Genomic DNA, 21,935 nt, shown 5'->3' on the forward strand with positions numbered 1-21,935 from the left:
TGCACTATCCAAACTTAAATTATTATAATTCATGAACGCTTTTGAATACAGACCTAAGGTTGGTCTCTTTTTAAAGAAGACAATTAGCAGATTATTACAGAAGTGAAATCATTTAATAAAATGAAAGTATTTAAAAAAGTTATGGAAGCTTAAATTTACTGTAAAGAAAATGTATTGTACTATTTTTGTTTTATTTGATATAAAATAAATATTTTTAAAAATAGTTAAAAAATACAAAATTGCTATAAAATTAAAGCCATATGTCTACATAAGTTGTGTTCCAAATTTGAAGTTGAAATTGAGGTTCATATGCAATTTTTAGGCGTTATACCAAAACACCAGGTGTCACCCAAACTCCATTGACATTTTTTTATGCATTTCTGTCACAAATCTATCAATTTCTCTCTCAATATTACTTCTATCACAAAATATGTAATCTTGAGACTCAGACCTTTCCAATGATATGTATTTTGTCAAGATTATAAACAGTTTTGATTCTAAAAGACCATAATACATTTTGTAATATGACTCCTCCCGCTAAGGGGGAGGAGACCGCTAAAATATTTTGAAATACCATTTCTATGGTATTGCAATGTCCGATTTCAAAATGGTTTTCACAGAATACATTTTGAGATTTTAAGCTTTCAAATGGTATATAACTCATGATGATTACTAAAACATATGATAGGGAAAAAGGCAACAAAATAAAGACTTTTTGAGACAAAGGTCAGAACTCCTGTTATGATTTGTCATAGACTCTTGGTGCACTCTTGTCATAAATTAATCTATTACTGTTCCTACATAATTTGTAACAAAATAAAATGGTAAAATATCTATTTAGGAGTCTTAGACCTTTCCAATGATATATAGTTTGTCATGATTATATTAGGATTTAATTGTACTATAGTGAAGTAAACTTAGGCGTCCCGTATACGGGACGGTGACAGTTAAGGTTAATATCAGCTTCCATTGCAATCGTTCTTGTTCGTTTTATTTGTTTATTTATTTTAAAGATCTGAGGTAAATGATCCTAAATTGTCACTGTCATTATGGCTGCTAATGTCATGCAAAATGATATTCAAACTCAAATTTAAAGCAGCACTATGTAATTTTTTCTGTGTTCAAAATGTGCAAAATGTATATAATGAGCGAGTACATCATGAATTCATCTTCCAAACCGTGTTTTTGTCTTATTCCGAATCACTCCGGTCCACTTATAATAAGTACTTATATTTGGACTATTGTAGCCTGGTCGGGTCGTCGCCGCTGCGGGGTAACACATACCTGCGTGAATCGCCATAGACATAAACTTAGAGAAGTAGCTCCGGTTGGAATGTTCTTCCAGTTCTGTTTATTAACCGCTAGAGCGCCAAAAGTTACCTAGTGCTGCTTTAAAAACTTTCATTGAACACAATCACTGATTTGACGATACAGAAATAGAATATGCTATTGTGTGTAACTGTAGGCTATTAAGATAACAGACATTTGGCTACATTGACTAACTAATTGATGGATAGATTTTTTATACATAAACTACCAAAACACTCAATATATTCTAATGAAATATCAGTTTCTTGATTATATTGGGTTCAAAGAGGCAACATATAACATATGCAGTTGCTTTTTTCCATGTATAAGAGACATATTATGTTATCGAAACCATGACCTTGCTGTTGTGAGCATTTATGACACTATACAGTCTAGACAAGATGAACAATAAACAGGGAGTGGAAGACATCCTTAAACTTGGATAAATTAAAATTCACTCTACTTGACATGGACTCAAATGCAGGAGGGATTTTCCTTTGAGTATCATGATGAATCTGTGTTATTGAAAGGAAGTGACTAAAGACTTTTTTGGCATCTCTAACAATAATTTGATGGGAACACAATGTCATCTGGGATCTCATATTGTATCAGATCCATACAAACAGTGCTGTGATTCAGTGTGATTCAGATTCATACATAATAAAGAAACAGTAATATCCCAACAGATGCGTGAGAGGGGAATTCCACTATTCCACTCCACAGATGAGTGCTACAATGGCTCTGAGGATACACAATATGGAATTCCCCTTTAATAGAAAGAAAAGAAGCATGATATAGTAAGTCTGTAGCAATGTGCTGATTAACAATATTTACAAATCAGGGTTTATTCAGCTTTTATGAAGGTAAATTTATGACTTTTTAAAGACCTTATAAGACCAAATGAAGAACATTTAAGGAATGCATTAAAGGAAACACAAAACCTTCTCTTAATGTAAATGAATCTTGAATAGCTCTGCTCCCAAAGGCTATAGAATACAGAAATAACATCTACCATACCTTCTGATCACACTGTAAAAAAGTAATGTTCTTCATCAGCATTTTTGTCTTGTTGTCCAGTGCAAATGTCTGCAGATTCATAAATCAAGATACATTTACTCGAGAAGTAAAATTACACAAGATGAAGTCTTGATTTAAGAGAAATGGATCAAACCGGTTTGATTATGATTAAAACAAGAACAATCTGCCAATAGGCTCAGATAAATCAACTTCATTCAAGTTTGCCTACTGCATTGACAGATGGTTTGTTATGGTTTTGAGCATAAACTCACTTAATTTGGTTCAGTTTTTAAAACTTGCATCTCAAGTAAATGTAGATATGTGTCCCTGGAGCACAAAAGCAGTCTTAAGTCGCTGGGGTATTTGTGAACAAAAATACAAAGATATATTCATTTAAAATGCAATGAATTTATGAATTTAAGTTTATCTGCTGTGATTTAAGACCTTTCTGAGGCCTTAGATTGTGGAAGGGTGAATGAAGACTTCGCAATACTTTTTTTTTACGAGCTGCAGTAACCCTGCGAATAAATCAGATGACTAAAAATATGCAGAGATGAACATAAAAACAATAAATCATCATTATTGCAAAATAAATTCTAGCAAATGTTATCAGGACGCAATCTGAGATTAAATTACTGAGTGATACACTTAAAATGAATCTAGAATTGTATAGGAGATGGTTCAGATCAAATACAATACACTAAAAAAAATACTTAATTGCAGAGTGCAACAGCTGACTACTCAGAACTACAGTATTCCTGAGACACATATGGCTTGTGTCTACACTTTTCTTTTTTTTCTTTTTTGCCTATATGCGATATATTGAATATTTATTCTCCATAACGTTTTCAGCCAAAGTGATAGTGTACACTATGTAGGTGGCTCCTCAACCTCAACACGCTTTCACCATAACATAAACAATAATACTGATATATTTCATTTGACCATTATTGATTTAGATGGATGGATACGTAAAGAACATACATGGAACACTGTTCTGTAAAAACAGAAAACCCACACCGAGAGTATTACAAACTGAATTTTATACACTAAAATGTCCATTTGGAACAATAAAGTATACCTTACCTTACATTTTCAGAAGAAAAGTTACAAAAGCTGTCACTGAGGCGATACGCTTTCAAAAGGTAGCCTACACCTTTGTACCTTATTTACACCACACTGGTACCCTGAAGGTAGGTACATAGCTATAGTGTACAATAAAGTACCTAAATGGTACACATTAGTACCTGAAGTGTACATATTAATAGCTAAAATGAACACATTAGTACCTATTAGTACCAGAATGTACCTACAGTGTACATAGCCTGTTGAATGGGTAATGCCTTTTGTATGTTTTTTTTCTCTGAGAGTGTACTATGCACAGAGACCAGCACTCACAGTGAACACAATATACTCAGAACTACAACGAACATAGCTATAGTAACACAGCACACAGAGACAACAACACACACAGCACACAATATACACTGGAAACACAACATAGGTAGCATACACTAAAAAAATGCTGGGTTAAATACAACCCAGTGCTGGGTAAAATAGGGACAAACCCAGCAATTGGGTTGTTTTGACCCAGCGGTTGGGTTAACCCAACCATGATCTCGGCATACATAGAGGCATGTCACAAACCAGTGTGAGAAGCACCAACACCTCGCTCCTACAAAGTTTGTAACCTATGCACTGGCACACAGCCCAGCTGCACAAATCACTTCACTGCTATGTGAGTGTGTCCCTCTCTGAGTGTGTGTGTGGAGGCAGAGCTGCGTTTTTAAACCCGCCCTCGAGAGGGATCTAATTTCCCCTAAAACCTCCCATTTTTCTTCCCTCCCTCCGTCGATCATCTCTCTCCGTCTGTACCTCTATTCCTGCTCCACTAGCCCAATCATGGACCTCGCAGCGAGGTGTGCGCTCCTGCTCTCCGGCTTCGCCGTGCTCGCAGCGCTCGATCTGGACGCGATTGACCCCGGCTACTATGTGGAGACCAGCAGCCCGTCAGATGTGATCGACTACAAAGATCCCTGCAAAGCTGGTGAGCCCGAAAGACATTTATTTCCCCTGCTTTGATCAGATGCAAGCTTTCGCGCAAGCCACGTAAGGCTGCTGTGATACTGTGCGAACTATAAACTGTAGATGACAGCGCAGAATAAACACGCGATCCGCGGCGTCAGTTAACACCAAAATACTTTGCGCAAAGTGTTGTTGACACAACGATTTCTTAAAGACTACGCGATCTTTTGACACCAGACACGAAAATATTTACCTGGCGGTGTTTTTTTTTCTTTTTTTTCCCGCCATATCACAGCCGGAAAGTTTTAATTCGTTTTGTTTCCGAAAAGTTTCGCGAAAGTTTGAATTTGCGAACGGTGCGCCAACGATTGACATTTGTTTATTTGAAGTGTAAATTGCAGTTAAAAGTATGTGCAAAACATTTAATTATTATGGGATGGATTGCAACAAAGTTGCAGATTGGGTTGCTATAGCAATGCATTTTTATTCCCTAGATAGTGTTCTCAGTTTTGGGGTTGGGACATCCCCACCTTTGCCATGTCACTCTGTTGAATGACGCAGTCACCGGCCGGCTCGGTTTTCCTGTAAAGGGTGCACTACGTCATCCATCACAGAAATTGCATAATGACGTAGGGGATGTAATTTATCACCAACATTTATTATTGCATACCTTTTTCATTTTAAATACGTGAAACTGTAAGAGTAGTGTGCTGCATTGTTGTCACATGACTTCCTCATATTTAATGCAGAAAGTGGCGCCCTGTTGTCATCTCAGAAACAAACATGGTTATTTTGCATTTGTAAATGCGAAAAAAAAGAAAACTCTTGGCAGACCAATAAAATGAGGTAATCGTAAAATCATGTTTGATATTACGTATGTTACACAAATTAAAAGTCACATACTATACACTGCAAATGTAGTATGTGTAGTTGCTGTTTGGCACACAACCAAAGTTATAAAAAGCGCTTAGCTTGATGTCCCCAATTTCATGGCTAGACCAGACTTGTATCATATCCACATATTCCGGAGGATAACTTTATCTCAACCTGAATTCAACCAATTATGTCTGATATAATTATGGTTTAGTAGCTCTAGGGAAGTAATTAATTCTTTGGGTCCCAAGAGAAGCACTGTCTATTTTCACATTTCGTGTTGTCAGGGCAAGCGCCCTTATTTTGTCGTTCGCCAAGAAGAGGTTCGAGTTTCACAGCTGAAAATGTTTACTAAGAATGAATGGTCCCAAATATGGCATGCCATCTAACTAATGCTTGAGATTTCTTAAAGGTGCCTGCCTAAACTTTATATTGAGGTGATGTTAAAGTACTTTCTCCAATCCCAGTTAATACACAGAGAAAGGTTGAAGTAATCTGTTGGTAGGTTGATTTCCCTAAAGAGTGTAAACACTGTGACTTTGTGGTGCTATCAAAACATTGCTGTTTGTTTGAACATCCTGACCCAACAGAGCAAAATTGGTCTATCCAATGGGGTGAGATTGGGGCGGCATTACCTTTTTGGTCAACCAATGACAGACAAGGGGAGTTTTTGGGAAACCAGTTTATTTTTGCAATATATGATTCTAGAAAGTAACTTTATACTCCGTGCCGTAATGATCATTAATACAGGTTTGGAATGACCTGAGAGTGAATAAATGATGACAGAATTTTCATTTTTAGGTTGAACTATCACTTGAAGAGATCAGGCGTTAACTGATCTACTATGAAATTGTGAAATAGAACTTGAATGTAGTTTCTAGGGATGAAAGCATGCCAACAGAACATTAACCCCAATCTTCAGCTTGTGGTGGAATGTTACGGATTTCCTTTGTTTTGCCACCTGCAGGTTGACATTTGATTGGTTTTTACTCCGTTAAGTGGATGGATTGAAATGAATCCAAGTTTCTTGAAGCTCACACCGGAGTCACTCCGGAGACGTGTAAAATCTCAGGGATCTTGGTCTCTATTAACTTGTCTGCTACTCCTCTCCACCTCTTTCCTAACTCCCTCTCTTTCATCTTCCTCTTTTTTACTCTTTCAGGCCTGGGTTTTTTTATGTCCTCATTTGCAGCTGAATGGGGCCCTTGGCTGTTCATTTTTACATTTTCACCCCTCTGAGAGACAGACTTTCCTCTTAAGAAGTGGCTATAGGACAATAACGCAGGCCACCAGCTGAAATTGGTATTCCAGGCAGATTAGGCTGGTTGACCCGCAAAGGCTCAGGGGGCGTCGATCTCATACTAGGATTAACTTCCCGGGTTGTTCTGTCACTCTGTGATTCAGGCTCTCCAGCGACGTTAAGCCAAAGCGATTCTGTTTTGGTTGGTGACTCCTCGCTATCGCATTTCATGCATCATTCAAGTTAGCTTAGCTATGAGAAGTGGCCCTGTCTGCTTTCTCTATACATTTTTTAGTTTGTTTGGTTCGTGAACTTTTCGTAAAAAGGAAGCGATGTATTTACACAGGTTGTTGTGAGTCAGAGTTCACTCGCCGTTATGACGCGATACGCCGATTATCTGTTCATTCACAGCTGTTTATCTCCTTCTTTTATAAACAGTTTAATAGCACCGTCACCACAATTTCCGAACAAACGGATTTTGTGAGTTGCAAGCGGCCAAGCTATAGCAGAGATTATGCGAGACGAGAGGTCTGCGTGTACAAGAGAGGAGTAGGAACACGGATGTAATGGGCCGTGTTTACACTTCATCCAAATAGATGTGGAGTTGCTGTTAAAATGCACTACATATTGATCTGCTTATTGAATTGCATTTTTAACTCTAGCAAAATGAATTACTTGTTTATAAATCAGGTTTTAAGGAAAATGTTGCATTGAATTTACTGCAAATATTTTCACCCGAAAATGGCAATTCTGTCACTTTTTATGCCATTCTTCTTGTTTCTTTTGTGGGACACAAAAGAAGGAAATTTTAAGAACCATTTTTTTCCATGCAATGAAAGTCAATGGACTCCAAAACAATGTAATTTTGAACCCCACTGGCTTCAGTGTAGAGACAATAAAGGCATTTGTAAAAATGTTTCTTCTTTTGTGTTCAACCGTAGAAAGAAAGCCCAACAGACTAAATGGCAGAGTTTTCCTTTTTGGGTGTACTATGTCATTAAGCCTGGGGTGCACTTAGTTTTTCCGCTTGCTGTTATGTTTCATGCACAGTCTAATGTTGTAGTCTTCAAAGTATTCTCAATTGACCATGACCTCAGTTGACCACGACCATGTGTTCGACTTTTGATACTTCACCTGGCCTGTAGAGGTCAACACAAAGTTGTATTGTTTTCGTCGTACAGTCATGGCAACCTTTTGACTTCCTTACATATCAATTATTGTCGTTTCCACTTTTGCCTTCTGTTGTCTTCATTGATCTTATCAGTTTTTTTTTGACTAGATCTCCAAAAACTGGGAGTGTTGCCACCTAGTTAACCCTCCAACTGGTGCAATAAAAAAATGTCATACCTTTGGCTTGAAAGTCATCATGAAATGACTTTCAAAATCTATTTTCAAAATGCATGTTATAGGTCTTACTGTGAACAATTCATCCATGTACATTTATTTGTTTTAAATATTTGACCTCATAATGTTTAAATGTTTCGACTTATGCAAGTCTTCTCCAATCATTTAGTCCGCTTAAAGGGTTAGTTCACCCAAACATGAAAATTCTGTCATTAATTACTCACCCTCATGTCGTTTCAAACCCGTAAGACTTTCGTTCGTCTTTGGAACACAAATTAAGATATTTTTGATGGAATCTGACAGCTCTCTGACCCTCCCATAGACAGCAACGCAACTGAAATGTTCACAAGTCCAGAAACGTAGCAAGGAGATCTGTAAAATAATCTATGTGACATCACTGGTTCATCCGCAATTATATGAAACTACGAGAATACTTTTTGTGCGCAAAAGAAAAAACGACTTTATTCAACAATTCGTCTCCTCCGCATCACCCTGGTGCCATTTTGGAGAATATCCGCTGGACATAAACAGCGTATGCTGTTCTGTGTCAGCTGCGTCACACGGATACGCCGTTTTCGTTCAGATCAAATCACAACAACGTAGGAAACAGATCCAGCGTGACGCAGCTGAACAGCACAGAACAGCATACGCTGTTTACGTCCAGCGGATATTCTCCAAAATGGCACCAGGGTGATGCGGAGGAGATTGTGTGTTGGCAGTGTGTGTACACAACCACCCTATAATGATAGAAATCCACCCAGTGGATTTTTTAATGTATTAAAATCATTACCCCTTTCTCAAATCAAGCCGTTCTCAGCTTCTTGTCTGTGTGACGTCACACAGACCCAGGCCCCTCCCACGATAGTTGATTGACATGGCCGTCTTACCTTAGACCCGCCCTGAGTGAGCTGTCATCAGTCCACCATTGTTTCGATGCCGGAGCAGATGTAGACAAGAATGACTCCTAAGCGACTGAAGTGTCTTGTTGTTGGATGTAATAATGAACACAGCAGTCGTCATTTACTCCTGATATCTGAGCCGCTGAAGACGCAGTGGATTACATTGTTTCTGAAGGGAATGAGCCCCTGATCTGCTTAAATGCGTCTATGTTCGCGCGAATCATTCGTGATCCTGCCTCACCTCCAGAAGCGAGTATACGTTTTTTTTTTAATGAATCTTTGCAAATCGCCTTTCCTAATCCTAATAGCGTGCTAGTTAGCAAGTTTCACGATGAGTGCGGCTAAAGTTTACCATCTCTCAGAGAGCGGCTCGGAAGAGAGGGGCGGGGGGGGGAGATCATTAGCATTTAAAGGAACATGCAACAAAACAGGTTGCTCTGAAAAGAGCTGATTTTGACAGGGTAAAAAGGGTGTTGTTTTACACTACCATTGAGAATTTTTAACCAAAGTATGTTATAGACTTTTCATTAAGACCCTAAAGAATCATATCAACTTGTGGAAAATGGGCATGCGATGACCCCTTTAAACCCCGCCTCTTCAAGCTCACCTTCATCTGATTCCACTTTTGAGTGCAACGCCCACATCTCAACAACCAATCAGCAATCAATTCATCAATGCCCTATTCCCATTAAGTCCTGCCCTAAGTCCCGCCCTACATTTATTCTTTGTCGATAATCTGTTTCACTCACATACATGTCACAGTATGGAAGAAAATAACTGTCTCTACGTCCATTTCATTGTGACTTTTACAGCTCAATTCACGGCAAAATTATCACGAATAACTATTTAAATGTTAGGCATTTTCCTCACACATTTTTTTTTCATATGGTTTAAGAAGACTTGGAATATAGTGTAGGAGTTGTATGGACCTCTTTTGTGAAGCTTTATTTGCTGTTTTTGTTTATTTGGTAATTTTTGGAGCTATTGTTATTAAGAAGCAACACTGTGTGTAGATTCTTTAAAATATCACATCATTGTCCACAGAAGTTGTACAGGTTTGGGTCATGGAGGATACGATGAGCGAATTTTCATTTTTGGTTGAGCTATTTCTTTAGGAAAGACAATAGGATGAATTCTGATTTCATGTTGACTTAAAATGTGAAAACTTAGACTTTGTAGCTTTGTCCTTGTTTCTCTCACGTCTTATGTAAGTGCTTAATTCATAAACTGAAATACACCAGACAACAAATATACAGAGAGGCTGCAAAGCTCTGACTGCTAGCTTGCACACAAGTGTAGTTCTCACATGGCAAATGTTGTTCCCCAGCATGGTTTTAATAAAGCACTCTTTGACCTGATTCCCTGTTGTACCACTCACCAAGAAATGTGGTGCTTGAATTCCTTCTTTTTGCATCTTGAGAGTCTGTCTCCTAGCTCGGCGTGGAAAACCACAAGCACAGACGGATCAGCTGGAGCCGAGCGCAGAGCCTGTCATACATGCACAACTGGTGACATCATACACTCCCATGGTTCATTTTTCTTTTGGAGAGTATTGGTGGTTATTTAATGACTTTTCAAGTGATTCTGCCTAATTCCAAACAATTTCACAGTCGGAATCTGTTGGAAAAATGAGTGAAATGTAGTAGTTTTAGGTACATATGTGGAATAGAGTGCTAAAACTATCTCACACACCAAAGTATGCTTTGTGATTCTAGCACACTGGATTTCATCATAAATGTTCAGAGAGTTGTAATCACATTTATTAAAGATGTTGTAATATTTTCAGTGCCAAAATACTCTTTCCTATCCTATAGTTTAATATTCACCACTATAAGCAATCTGCTGGTCAAATACTTGTGGCTCTGTCACTGTGTTGTTATGAAAACATTGTGCTGTTTGTTTGAGCATCCTGACCAGCCCAGCATAGCAACACTGGCTCAGCCAATGGTGTGAAATTGGAGGAGGGGCTTTTTATTTAGGAAACCAATAGGATATTGGGGGGTTGCTTGTGGAAACCTGTTTGAAAACAGCAATTAATGCAGTTCTGTTTGGTGATGCTAGTGGCACAGAAACACACTTCCTAAAATATTTCACGTTTTTCAAGATTTAGATAAAAAGCAAAAATCAAGGTAATTGTGAGACATTAACGATGGAAGTAGAAAAGAAACAGAAATGAAAAAAACATAGCATTTTATAAAAGCACCCACATTCATTTATTTGTTAAAATGTCTCATTTGAGCTGTAAAGCTGTACTTTTATGACCATTTCAGGGTTTCATGTCAACAAAACTGTATATTATGAAGTATGATTTTTCACACTTAAAGACTGTTTAACACAGTGTTTATAATCTTGTGGCTGTTAAGGCAGTGAGTATTTTAACATTTATGGATCAGCCACATTTACTTCCATTATAAGTGCCTCACAATAACCCAAATTTTTATATATATTTTTAAGAAGAAAATTGGAAATTAATTGTCTTAATTTGTTTTAATCAACATTATGCCAGAAGTGCCATTGATTGGGTTTAACTTGTAGTGAACCTTGAATATTCCCTTAAATAAAATAATTTTTGATTTTTTTTTTTTTTTTGCATTTGGTAAAAGATTTAAAGTGCTTTGCGACAACCGCTAATCTCAGCGAAAACATTGGGTCTTATTTATGGCTTTTACAGGACACCGTGACAAATGGACTCGGCCTGATTGTAAGGAAAATCTCTCTCAGTATTATAGGAATCTCAGGAACTTAAATAGTGAAGTTGTCTGCTTAAAAATATAAGGCTTTATTTCTAACCTGGAAGCCCTCCCGGGAACGTTCGGCGCATTCATCTAGATAAATTCTCCCGTTTATGGAATGAAAAATGAATGAGAAGCAGTCACGCACAATTACTGTATGCCTCTCCAACTGCAATGTCTTTTTCCTGAAGGAATTGGAGAGCTACGTTTGTCTTTCAACATTATTTCCATAATCCAGCCTCAGGACAACAAATTAAAAAGTTTAATTTGTAAGACCTCATTTCCATAAGCTCCAGGATTCACCTAAACTCTCTAGGTGCTGTTGTTTCCTGGCTGCACTCGTTGGTTCATTGAACCCATCTCTGCCCTTGTGCAATGGACGTTTATAACTGTAACCGAGCCAAAGGTTTCCTCTCTTTCCTCCCCCTCTTGCCCTCTGGGTGAGGATCACAGAAAATGAGGGCTAGATATAGGAGAGTGAGATGAGATGAGGTGAGTGCGCCTGCAGACTGTAGGTCATATAGTGCATGCCAGCATGGCCCGGCCCTGTGGGTTTCTGCGTCTGTCTGCCATCTGATGTGACTGCGGTGCATTCAGACCCCTCTGGCAGCTAAACCGTGAACCATACATCACCCCCACTGCACATCTGAACCCATTTCAGATGCTGCTTTTTTAAATGATTGAGGTTAGAATAGTTATATGCCACCCCCAGACATATGCATTGTTGGGGAAGCTACTTTGATATTGTTAAAGCTATAAGCTACTTTTAAAGGTCAAGTGTGTAATTTCCGTGCCACTAATGTTATCAAATGAATCAGGGCCATGACTTAGAGATGTAAATGAGTTTGTTTCTTCATGGGAACAGATTTGGAGAAATTTAGCATTACATCACTTGATCACTCATGGATCCTCTGCAGTGAATGGGTGCCGTCAGAATGAGAGTCCAAACAGCTGATAAAAACATCACAATAATCCACAAGTAATCAATACGACTCCAGCCTATCAATTAAAGTCTTGTGAAGTGAAAAAGCTGTGTCTTTGTAAGAAACAAATTCATTATGAAGTCGTTTTGAACTTCAAACAGTTGCTTCCAGCTAATATATGAGTCTTCTATCCATAATAATGCTTCTTTCAGAAAAAGTCCATCCTCTGTTGTCCTTTTACATCAAAATCCAAGGAATTGTTTGTTTAAAAGATGCGTTATCCGTGCATGTTTCTCTCCTGATTCAGATGAGATGACGGTTTCACTGGAGAAAGCAATTTTATGGATTATGGACTCTTATATTAGCCAGAAACAATGGTTTGAAGTTAAATGCCTTAATGATGGATTTGCTTGTTGAAGCTTTTCGCTTCACTCGACATTATTTGATGGACTGGAGTGGTGTGGATTATTGTGATGTTTTTATCAGCTGTTTGGGCTCTCATTCTGACGGCACCCATTCACTGCAGAGCATCCATTGGTGAACAAGTGATGTGATTTTACACATTTCTCCAAATCTGTTCCCCTGAAGAAACAAACTCATCTACATCTTGGACGGCCTGAGAGTGAGTAAATGTACTATTTAACTGAAAATAGTTCACCCATTTTTGTGTGAACTATTCCTTTAAGAAGGCAATATCTTTGAAATAGATCAGATTTTATCATTTCATTTTAAAGACCAGAAAAGTATTTATCTTGCACAAAACATACATTTTGTTTTATTGCTGGTATTCTAGTTTTATGGAACAACAAAAAAAATAATAATTGAATAACAGCACCAATTTGCACACATACATTTTCACTCAGTATAATAATATAACAGTTCCTTGAAATGTCTGAAAAACAGTTTGCCAAAACAAACTGTTCCAACCAAGCGATTCGCTAAAATGAATCAGACCTCCCAACCTTATACTAAAGAGACAGAGAGGAATCTTCTAGAAGACGGTGTTTGATTATTGCCTCAGGTTGCTTGGTTGTAAGGCTCTGCAATATAATGTAATATACAGTGTGTGACAGGCTATAATCTTTGTCACGCTACTCTGCTACTTGTTACTGAAAAAGCTGTACAATTTTAAAAACCGCTGAACTGCTGGAACAAAAATGTCGTTATAGGGATAGTTCACCAAAATATAAGCATTTTGATTTACCCATCCTCATGTCATTCTGAATCTCTTCCACTTTCAAAGAAGATATTTTAACGGTAATTTTTCATTCAATTACAGTGATGTTTTCAAGCTTAAATAAGGACAAAAAAAACACCATAAAGATATCATAAATGTGTTCCATACGAGTTGAAACTCTGCTTTTAGGTGGAAAAACGTCCAGCATGGTGTTTCTAACCCAGCGGACTCAGGCTATCAGCTGAATGTTAGCAAACAGCTTGAGTTTGTACATTTGACTCAGATAAGAGAAGGTCAAGAGAGGTAAAAAAGAGCGTGGAGGAGGACATCTGGTTTTCATACATCTGCCATTCTAAGAAACTATATGTTGTGATACTGGTTTTCAAGTCAGGAAGTAACTTCCTGTGTCTTTTCTCTTTTCCTTAGTATGCTGCTTTCTGCTCAATGAGTTATAACAATCTAAATCCATTGCCCGGCAGCAAAAAAATCATCTGCCAAGCACAGTGAGGTCCAAAAGTCTGCGTCCTCTGGTTTTAAATGCTTCTATTTGGCACTCTTTTTAAAGTTTTGAAAGAATAATAAATTATATTAACAGCATAACAGTTTGAGTGGAAATATTTATTTCATAACAGAAGCACTAAAGCTGCATGAGCTCCACACATTGATCGAATGATCATGTTCTCCAGCATGATTTGATAATGATCCAGAAAGAGCATCTTGTGCTTCAGTGGAATCCAGAACATCTGACTGTCTGCACAAAGTCACGTGACCAGTGTCCTAGAAATAGTGCACATCTGAAACGTTATTTTAAAAAGTTCTTTGAATTTTTAGTTATAATTATTATTGATGCTTTCTTGGACTTAGACCATTTGGCATAATAATCAGCGTCATTCTTTTAGATCATGACAGATACACTCCAAAAGGAACCTTTTTTTAGGTTTAAATAGAACAATTTTGAGAATTTTGGAAAATTTTCTTCCAAAGCAAATGAGCAGAGAACATGAAAGAGAGAAACTTCAGTCTGAAGACACTCTTCACATAATTCACTAGTACAAGCCTGTTCGCCACCTCCGGCGTTGCAGCATTGCACTCCATTTGTTCAAGTAATGACCAGTGTTGTGCTAGTTACTAAGAAATAGTAACTAGTTACAGTTACTAGTTACTTCATTCAAAAAGTAACTCAATTACTTTGTTGATTACTTACACCAAAAAGTAATGCATTACTGTTAAAAGTAACTTTTTAGTTACTTTTTTAAAGAACGTTCTTTAATGTTCCCATTAATGCCCTTTTATGCGTTATGGTCTATACAAACACAAAACTGACTTAAACAGAAAGTAATTTTTAAACACTATTTTATTTAAGTCAGACCAGCACAAACTGAATATATCACAAGGATTTCTGAAATAAATAACAAAACAAGCTGAATAATATATTCAGAATCAAAAACTAAAGTGGCTTCTGCATCATAAAAGCTGTTGTGTAACGCGTTACTAGTAACGCGTTACTGCCCAACACTGGTAATGACACAGCAGGATCTAACAAACAACGCGAGCCCTGTCGATGTCTTCAGCATGTGTGTACACAGAGTGAGAGAGAGCATGTACGGATGTTTATATATGTGTGAGCAGTGCTGATGTGAGTGGGCAGTGAGTAATGAAGTGATCTGAAGAGTAAGACATGTGTTCCTCGGGGAAGTGTTTAAGCAGGCTTGAGAGCGTTTCGCTGATGTGGGTGTTATATGTGTGGTAAGAGGATTTCATTGTGTGTTCATTGGCATTCTGTAACATGGGGGTCACAGGTCAACTTTTATTTTGGTTTCGGCAAATTTCAGCTCTCAGCCAGAGATTTACTCTAGAGAAATGTTTTTTTTTTCCTTCTCCCTTGCCAGGCAGATATCTTCCCACACATTTATGCTGTTACATGCAAACATTACAGTAAGCTACCGTTGTCGTCTATTGTAATGCGCCCTTCATTTCTACCGTTTCTACTATTAGGATTTGTCCAGTGTTGTAGAGTAACATTTGAAGGAGTAGTTCACCCAAAAATATAAATCTGCTGAGAATGTTCTCACCCTCAGGCCATCCAAGATGTGAATGAATGTTTCTTCATGGTAACAGATTTGGAGAAATTTAGCATTACATCACTTGGTCACCAATGGATGCTCTGCAGTGAATGGGTGCCGTCAGAATGAGAGTCCAAACAGCTGATAAAAACATCGCAATAATCCACACCACTCCAGTCTATCAAGTTATGTCTTGTATAGAGAAAAGCTGTCTGTTTGTAAAAAACAAATCCATTAAGACGTTTTAAATTTAAACAGTTGCAACTGGCCAAAGTATGAGTTCATAATCCATTATAATACTTCTTCCAATGAAAAAATCCATCCACTTTTGTCCTCTTACATTAAAATCCAATATGTTTAGAAGTGTTTTGGGCTGTTTTCACTTAGGGCTGGGCGATATGGCAAAAAAAAAATAAATAAAAATTTCAGAACGTTTGACCGATTGTCGATTTTTCCAGTGTTTTTCTATGTAAACATGGACGCGTTTGACTGTTGTGCTCGCGTCTCTTGCAGCGTCTCATGCATGAAATGGCAGTCTAAAAATGCGCGCTCAAGTTAAAAGAAGTTCACTCCCATCTTCTTGCATGTTTTTCCTATTTCCTTGCATGCTTCTTTGTCAACACAAAAGCACATTTTGTGTGAATGGTGAACGGTTAATCGCGTGCGCCGACATGCAGTTGGATCATTCTTTTCTCTTTACTGTTATCATTAGCATATTGTCAAAATGTGACCCTGGACCACAAAACCAGTCATAAGGGTCAATTCTTTCAACATTGATATTATAAGCTTTCCATTGATGTATGGTTTGTTAGGATAGGACAATATTTGGCCGAGATACAACTATTTGAAAATCTGGAATCTGAGGGTGCAAAAAAAATCAAAATATTGAGAAAATCGCCTTTAAAGTTGTCCAAAGGAAGTTCTTAGCAATGCATATTACTAATCAAAAATTTAGTTTTAATATATTTACAGTAGGAAATGTACAAAATATCTTCATAGAACATGATCTTTACTTAATATTCTAATGATTTTTTGCATAAAAGAAAAATCAATAGTTTTGACCCATTCAATGTATTTTTGGCTATTGCTACAAATATACCCCAGCGACTTAAGACTGGTTTTGTGGTCCAGGGTCACAAATGTCTAATTCTAACGTTAGATAATATTTAAATTCAAAATTGCAATTCCTCAATTTCTAAGAAATAAAATCATGGCAAAACGTTAAATTCAAATTAATCGATAAAATCTGAAAAAATTGCCCAGCCCTATTTTCACTTGTAAATGGTACTTGATCTAATGAAGAAACACACTTATCTACAGAATTTGGATGGCCTGAGGGTGAGTGGATTCTCAGCACATTTTCATTTTTGCCTGAACTATTGTTTATGCAGAAAAACAATGAAAATGCAAGGTACTAAAACATGTTTGGTTTAAATGGCCCCTTAGAATGTTCCTAGGGTTGTTAATGAAGCATTTGACTCTGTAGCTAAATAAACATTGAGGTAAATATTGCCCTACTGGAGAAAAAAAAACTATAACAAACAACAACAACAACAACAAAAAAAACAGCCTAAAGCTGGTTGGCTAGTCTTAGCTGGTTTTATCTAGTCTCCCAGCCTGAAGAGCTAAGACCAGCTTGACCAGCTAAAGATGTGGTCAAAACCCCTCTAAGACCAGATAAAAGCCAGCTGCTTCCATTTTAAACCAGCTAAGGCCAGCCAACAACAGCTGATTTGAGCTGTTTTTCCCAAACAGGATGGTCTTTATTACTGTTTTTGATTCAGACTTTTTTTAATCTTGTATTCGTTATGGCAAATAAGATTTTAAAGTAAGCCAAATTATATATTTGAAAAAACATCGCCCTTTAAACAGCTTGTTTTTTAGCAACATTTTTGTTGCTAATTTCTTAAAGGGTTAGTTCACCCAAAAATGAAAATTAGACTGTTATTTACTCACCCTCAAGCCATCCTAGGTGTATATGATTTTCTTCTTTCAGACGAATCCAATCGGAGTTATATAAAAAATTGTCCTGGCACTTCTAAGCTCTATCATTGCAGTGGGCGGGTGTTTCTGTTTAACAGTCCAAAACACGTTAAATGAAGCGCGTGCTTCCGTAATAGAACATGGGGTGAATAAAGGTCTCCTGTAGCGAATCCATGCATTTTTGTAAGAAAAATATCCATATTTCAAATGAAATAAACTATTTTCTCTCACTTCATCTAACTTCATCTACCTTGTCAAAAACAGCTGTGTTCACAGCGAGCCGTTTCGGTGCATGTCCCTTTAAATGCTAATCGCGAATGATTTGCGTGAAAATGGATGCATTTATGTTGATCGGGGGCACATTCCCATCAAAAACAAAAGTAATCCACTGCGTCTTCAGCGGCTCAGATGTCAGGAGTAAATGATGACTGCTATGTTCATTATTACATCCAACAACAGAACACTGTTTACACTACAACGTTTTCAGCCAAAAACGGGAAACTTTTTATGTGTTTTGCCTGTTCGTTTACACGACAACGGCGTTTTTAGGACTGAAAGCACATATTTTTGAAAACGGGTTTCAAAGTGCAAGTTTTTGAAAACGCCCCGTTTCGTCACTTGCCTAGGTACTGTTTACTAACAAGGTGACAGCACCAACTACTAGCCTGGCATACGTAATACAGCGTTTTTGGCCATTTCGCGGATATGTGTAAACGCGAATCGTTTTGAAAACGTTGTCGTGTATACATGAAACTTTTTAAAAACGCAAGGGAAAACTTTTCCGTTTTTGACTACATCGTTGTCGTGTAAACGTAGCCTTAGGAGTCATTCTTGTCTACACCTGCTCCGGCGTCGAAACAATGGGGGCTGTTGAGAAGCTCACTCAGGGCGGGTCTAAGGTAAAGCCAAAGACTGATGCCACTGTCAATCAACAATTGTGGGAGGGGCCTGTGCAGAACTACGTCACTCTGCCAAGAAGATGAGAACAGCTTGATCTGAGACACTGCTCATGATTTATTGGGATTAAAAAAAAAAAAACAGAGTGAATTTTTATCATTATAGAGTGGTTGTGTATACACACTGCAAACACACATTTATGTTCAAACACCATGTAAAAGTGAATTTTGCATCCGATGACGCCTTTAAAGCTATCAAATTAGTGTAGTTAGCAACTTTTTGTTAACAACTCACAAACTAGCATTTGTAACTGAAGTAGCAAGCAACTACAACAACTACAAGGTTGCTTGTAGCTTGGCAAGCTACAGTTTCAAAGTAGCTTCCACAACGCTATTAGTATTTGAGGTTCCTATCCATAAAGTTTGTCTGTGCACACTCTCTGAAGGTTTTATCTAATTAGCCTCACAAGGGTGTGTGCATTGTCTTCTAAATAAAGATGAGCCCTGCGTGATGCATTAGAGAGAACAATATGCTTTGTTGTTGGTGTGAAATGATCACAAAAACCTTGGGAAGTTCTCCGTCCAATCATCTCGTTCACACCTAATTAGCCACAATAATGAGAACGCAAACTGACCATGAAAAGCGAGTGTTGGTTCGCTCACTATGTTAGCGACACCTCTGCCATGTTTATGTAGCTCTGAATAATTCATCCCGTCGTCCTAGCAGAGACTTTGGAGAGTATAGTAAATACAGTGTGACCTTTGAACTGCTGGTTAGTCGACTCTAGATGCTTCTTTACATGCATGTAACTGTTTGTAGAGTACGAAGGCTTACTAAGGTTTAAAAATGCAAATGTAATGAGTGGTTAAGTGTTTGGATGGTTAAAGGCAGGGGCATGTCTAGAACATTTTAAATGGGGGGGGCCAGTCGGGGGCACTGGCTCAAAAGAGGGTGGCCGGTGGGGGGGGTTGTGTTTGTGGAACGATGTATGTTAAAAGCACACGTCCAGTTTTGTGTGAGTGAAGGAAATCCGCTTGGGAGTGGAGAGATTCGTCCTCGCGCACATGGATCGCATAACATTATGCGCTCTCGACATTGTCATTAAGATCACACTATAGAAACTGCCTAAAATTAGAAATTTACTAAAAACAAGCCTATGGCAAGACATTTGGTAGGGGGGGCACCTGGGGTGGCCAGCCAAATTTCAGGGGGGGCCGGTGCCACCCCTGGCCACCACGTAGACACACCCCTGGTTAAAGGGAACCATTATTCACACATTCAGATCTCAGATCAAAACAATGCAGCTAGCATATACAATGAAAAATTTGTGCAAAATTTGGTCGTACACCCCGACATTAATAGCTCTTTCTGCTCATCAGGTGTCATTAATGTTGGTGTGTAAAATGAGGGCGGTCTGGCTGATGGTTGGATCAATAGCTCTTTGTAGGCAGCAATTGGTTTGTTATGGTTAGACGGGCCGCAGCCACTGTTCTGACCCCCTGCTACCCTACAGCAACTGTTTCCATTTAACACACACACACACACACACACACACACACACACACACACACACAGTGATTTTCTCAGAAGTGAATCGTCCTCGGGTGTGGAATCTGATGTCAGGATAATGTTAGCCAGTCCTCTAATGTAAAAGCAGTTCATCTAATCTTCTGTAAGTCATTTCTCTACACACACTCACCTCTGATGTAAACGACACCTGTCCTGACCTCTGACCCCGTGACCTCGCAGCTGGTGACCCGTGACATTCCGTCCACTGTATTATTGTAAAAAAGCATCATATGACCCCTTTAAGTCATTTTTGGTTCTCTCACTGTATTTTAGACACAGTTTGCATGATATATGTTTTTTTTTTTTCCATTGTTGTAGGTAGATATTGGGTATTGAGGCACTAATAAATAATAATTTTGTAAAATCCTAATTTAAGTTTGTACATTTTTCCTGTAGCTTGGCTAGCTACAGACACTGTGATATGTTTATTTACAGACAATGCTCATATAGTCCGGGTTGCAGATCGCCTGATGCTAGCAACAGCAACATTTTGGTAGAAAATTTGTAAATGATGTTGTCATTCACTTCATTGTTCCCTCAAATTTTTTCTTATTTTAAGAAGTAATAGCACAGTAATATTCTGAAATATTATTGCAATTTTTAAAAACTTTTTGCTATTTTAATATACTGTAAAATGTAATTTATTCATGTGATGCAAAGCCTTCAGTGTCACATGATCTTTCAGAAATCATTCTAATATGCTGATTTGCTTCTCAAAAAAAAACATTTCTTATTAATATCAATGTTGAAAATAGTTGTGCTGCTTCATATTGTTGTGGAAACTGTGATAGGCCTACATTTTTTTGGGATTCTTTGACGATTAGAAAGTTTAAAAAACTTTTTGTTTATAACAATGTACTGTACTTTGTAAAAAGTCTTTACAGTAATTGTTATTCAGCAAGGATGCGTTAAATTGATCAAACGTTAACTTCTTAAGAAAACACCTTACTGACCCCAAACTTTTACATGGTAGACTATACCTCAGAAACTAATGTGCCGATCAAGAATGACTGTGAGCACGATGAACGACCCGTTATTTTTCCAAATGGCTGGCATCTCTTTGGTCGTGTGCCTTCAGAAGTCAACGATCATTCCCACGGGCCGTCTGAGAGTCTAGCCGTCTGGAAGCAGTTGCCCCTTCTATCGCACTTTCTTCATCCCGGCCTCCCTCTGGCAATCCCTGAAGGCGACACATGAAGCCCATTCCCCAGTCCGTGGCTGGAGTCTGGTCTGGGACACAGACTGTGATTAGGCCCTTCAAAAGCAGCAGCCGCATGATGTCCAAATTGCAGTGTTAGGAAATGTCAAGGTAAGCATTTGCTAAGGAAGAACAGCTGGAAGTGTTTTTACAGGAGAGACGAGTGAAGGGGCTGCGCTGTTTACAAGATTCCCTCATCCCCGCGGTCCTAACACGAACGCTCAGCACCATCTGCGTCTGTCCAGAGAAGAAATGTGTTTGACTTACAAGAAAAGAGATGCCATTTCCTCCAGGGAATGTCAGTTTATTATTGGATTTGTACATACTTGTAAATATTTCCTTGACACTCTAAATCAACAACTATTCCCTGGACATTTGATTATCTGGACGAATCTCACTAGTCCATGCAGGTCACAGTTCACCACAAAATCAAAAAATAATATAAATAATAATAAATTAATTAAATATTACTTTACTTAAAGAAAAAAGAAAAAGAGAGAAATTTTTTTTATAAACATACAACATTATGCCTTATTTGCCTCCCCAAATTCTCATTACTGCAGTGCATCTGAACATTTTACTTCTGTTTTATTTTGACTATTTAAAAAAAAAAAAATAGGGTATTTTACTGCATTTTCACTTATATATAATCCGTATAAATATTTTTGTTGTAAAAATTTTATTTTC

At 37.9% G+C, this 21,935-nt stretch overlaps 1 protein-coding gene across 1 annotated transcript in view; it reads left to right on the forward strand.

The window, feature by feature from the left end:
* Positions 1-4,179: 4,179 nt before the first annotated feature.
* The window catches only part of LOC107661342 (bone morphogenetic protein 1-like), a 92,527-nt gene continuing 74,771 nt past the window's right edge, over positions 4,180-21,935 (forward strand). The window contains exon 1 of the mRNA XM_016450866.1: positions 4,180-4,372. Coding sequence (XP_016306352.1) covers positions 4,228-4,372 — 145 coding nt within the window. The 5' untranslated portion in view covers positions 4,180-4,227. The remainder of the gene's footprint in view (positions 4,373-21,935) is intronic.

This window comes from Sinocyclocheilus anshuiensis, unplaced genomic scaffold, assembly GCF_001515605.1.
Source record: "Sinocyclocheilus anshuiensis isolate Anshui unplaced genomic scaffold, SAMN03320099.WGS_v1.1 scaffold703, whole genome shotgun sequence".
Taxonomy (NCBI): domain Eukaryota; kingdom Metazoa; phylum Chordata; class Actinopteri; order Cypriniformes; family Cyprinidae; genus Sinocyclocheilus; species Sinocyclocheilus anshuiensis.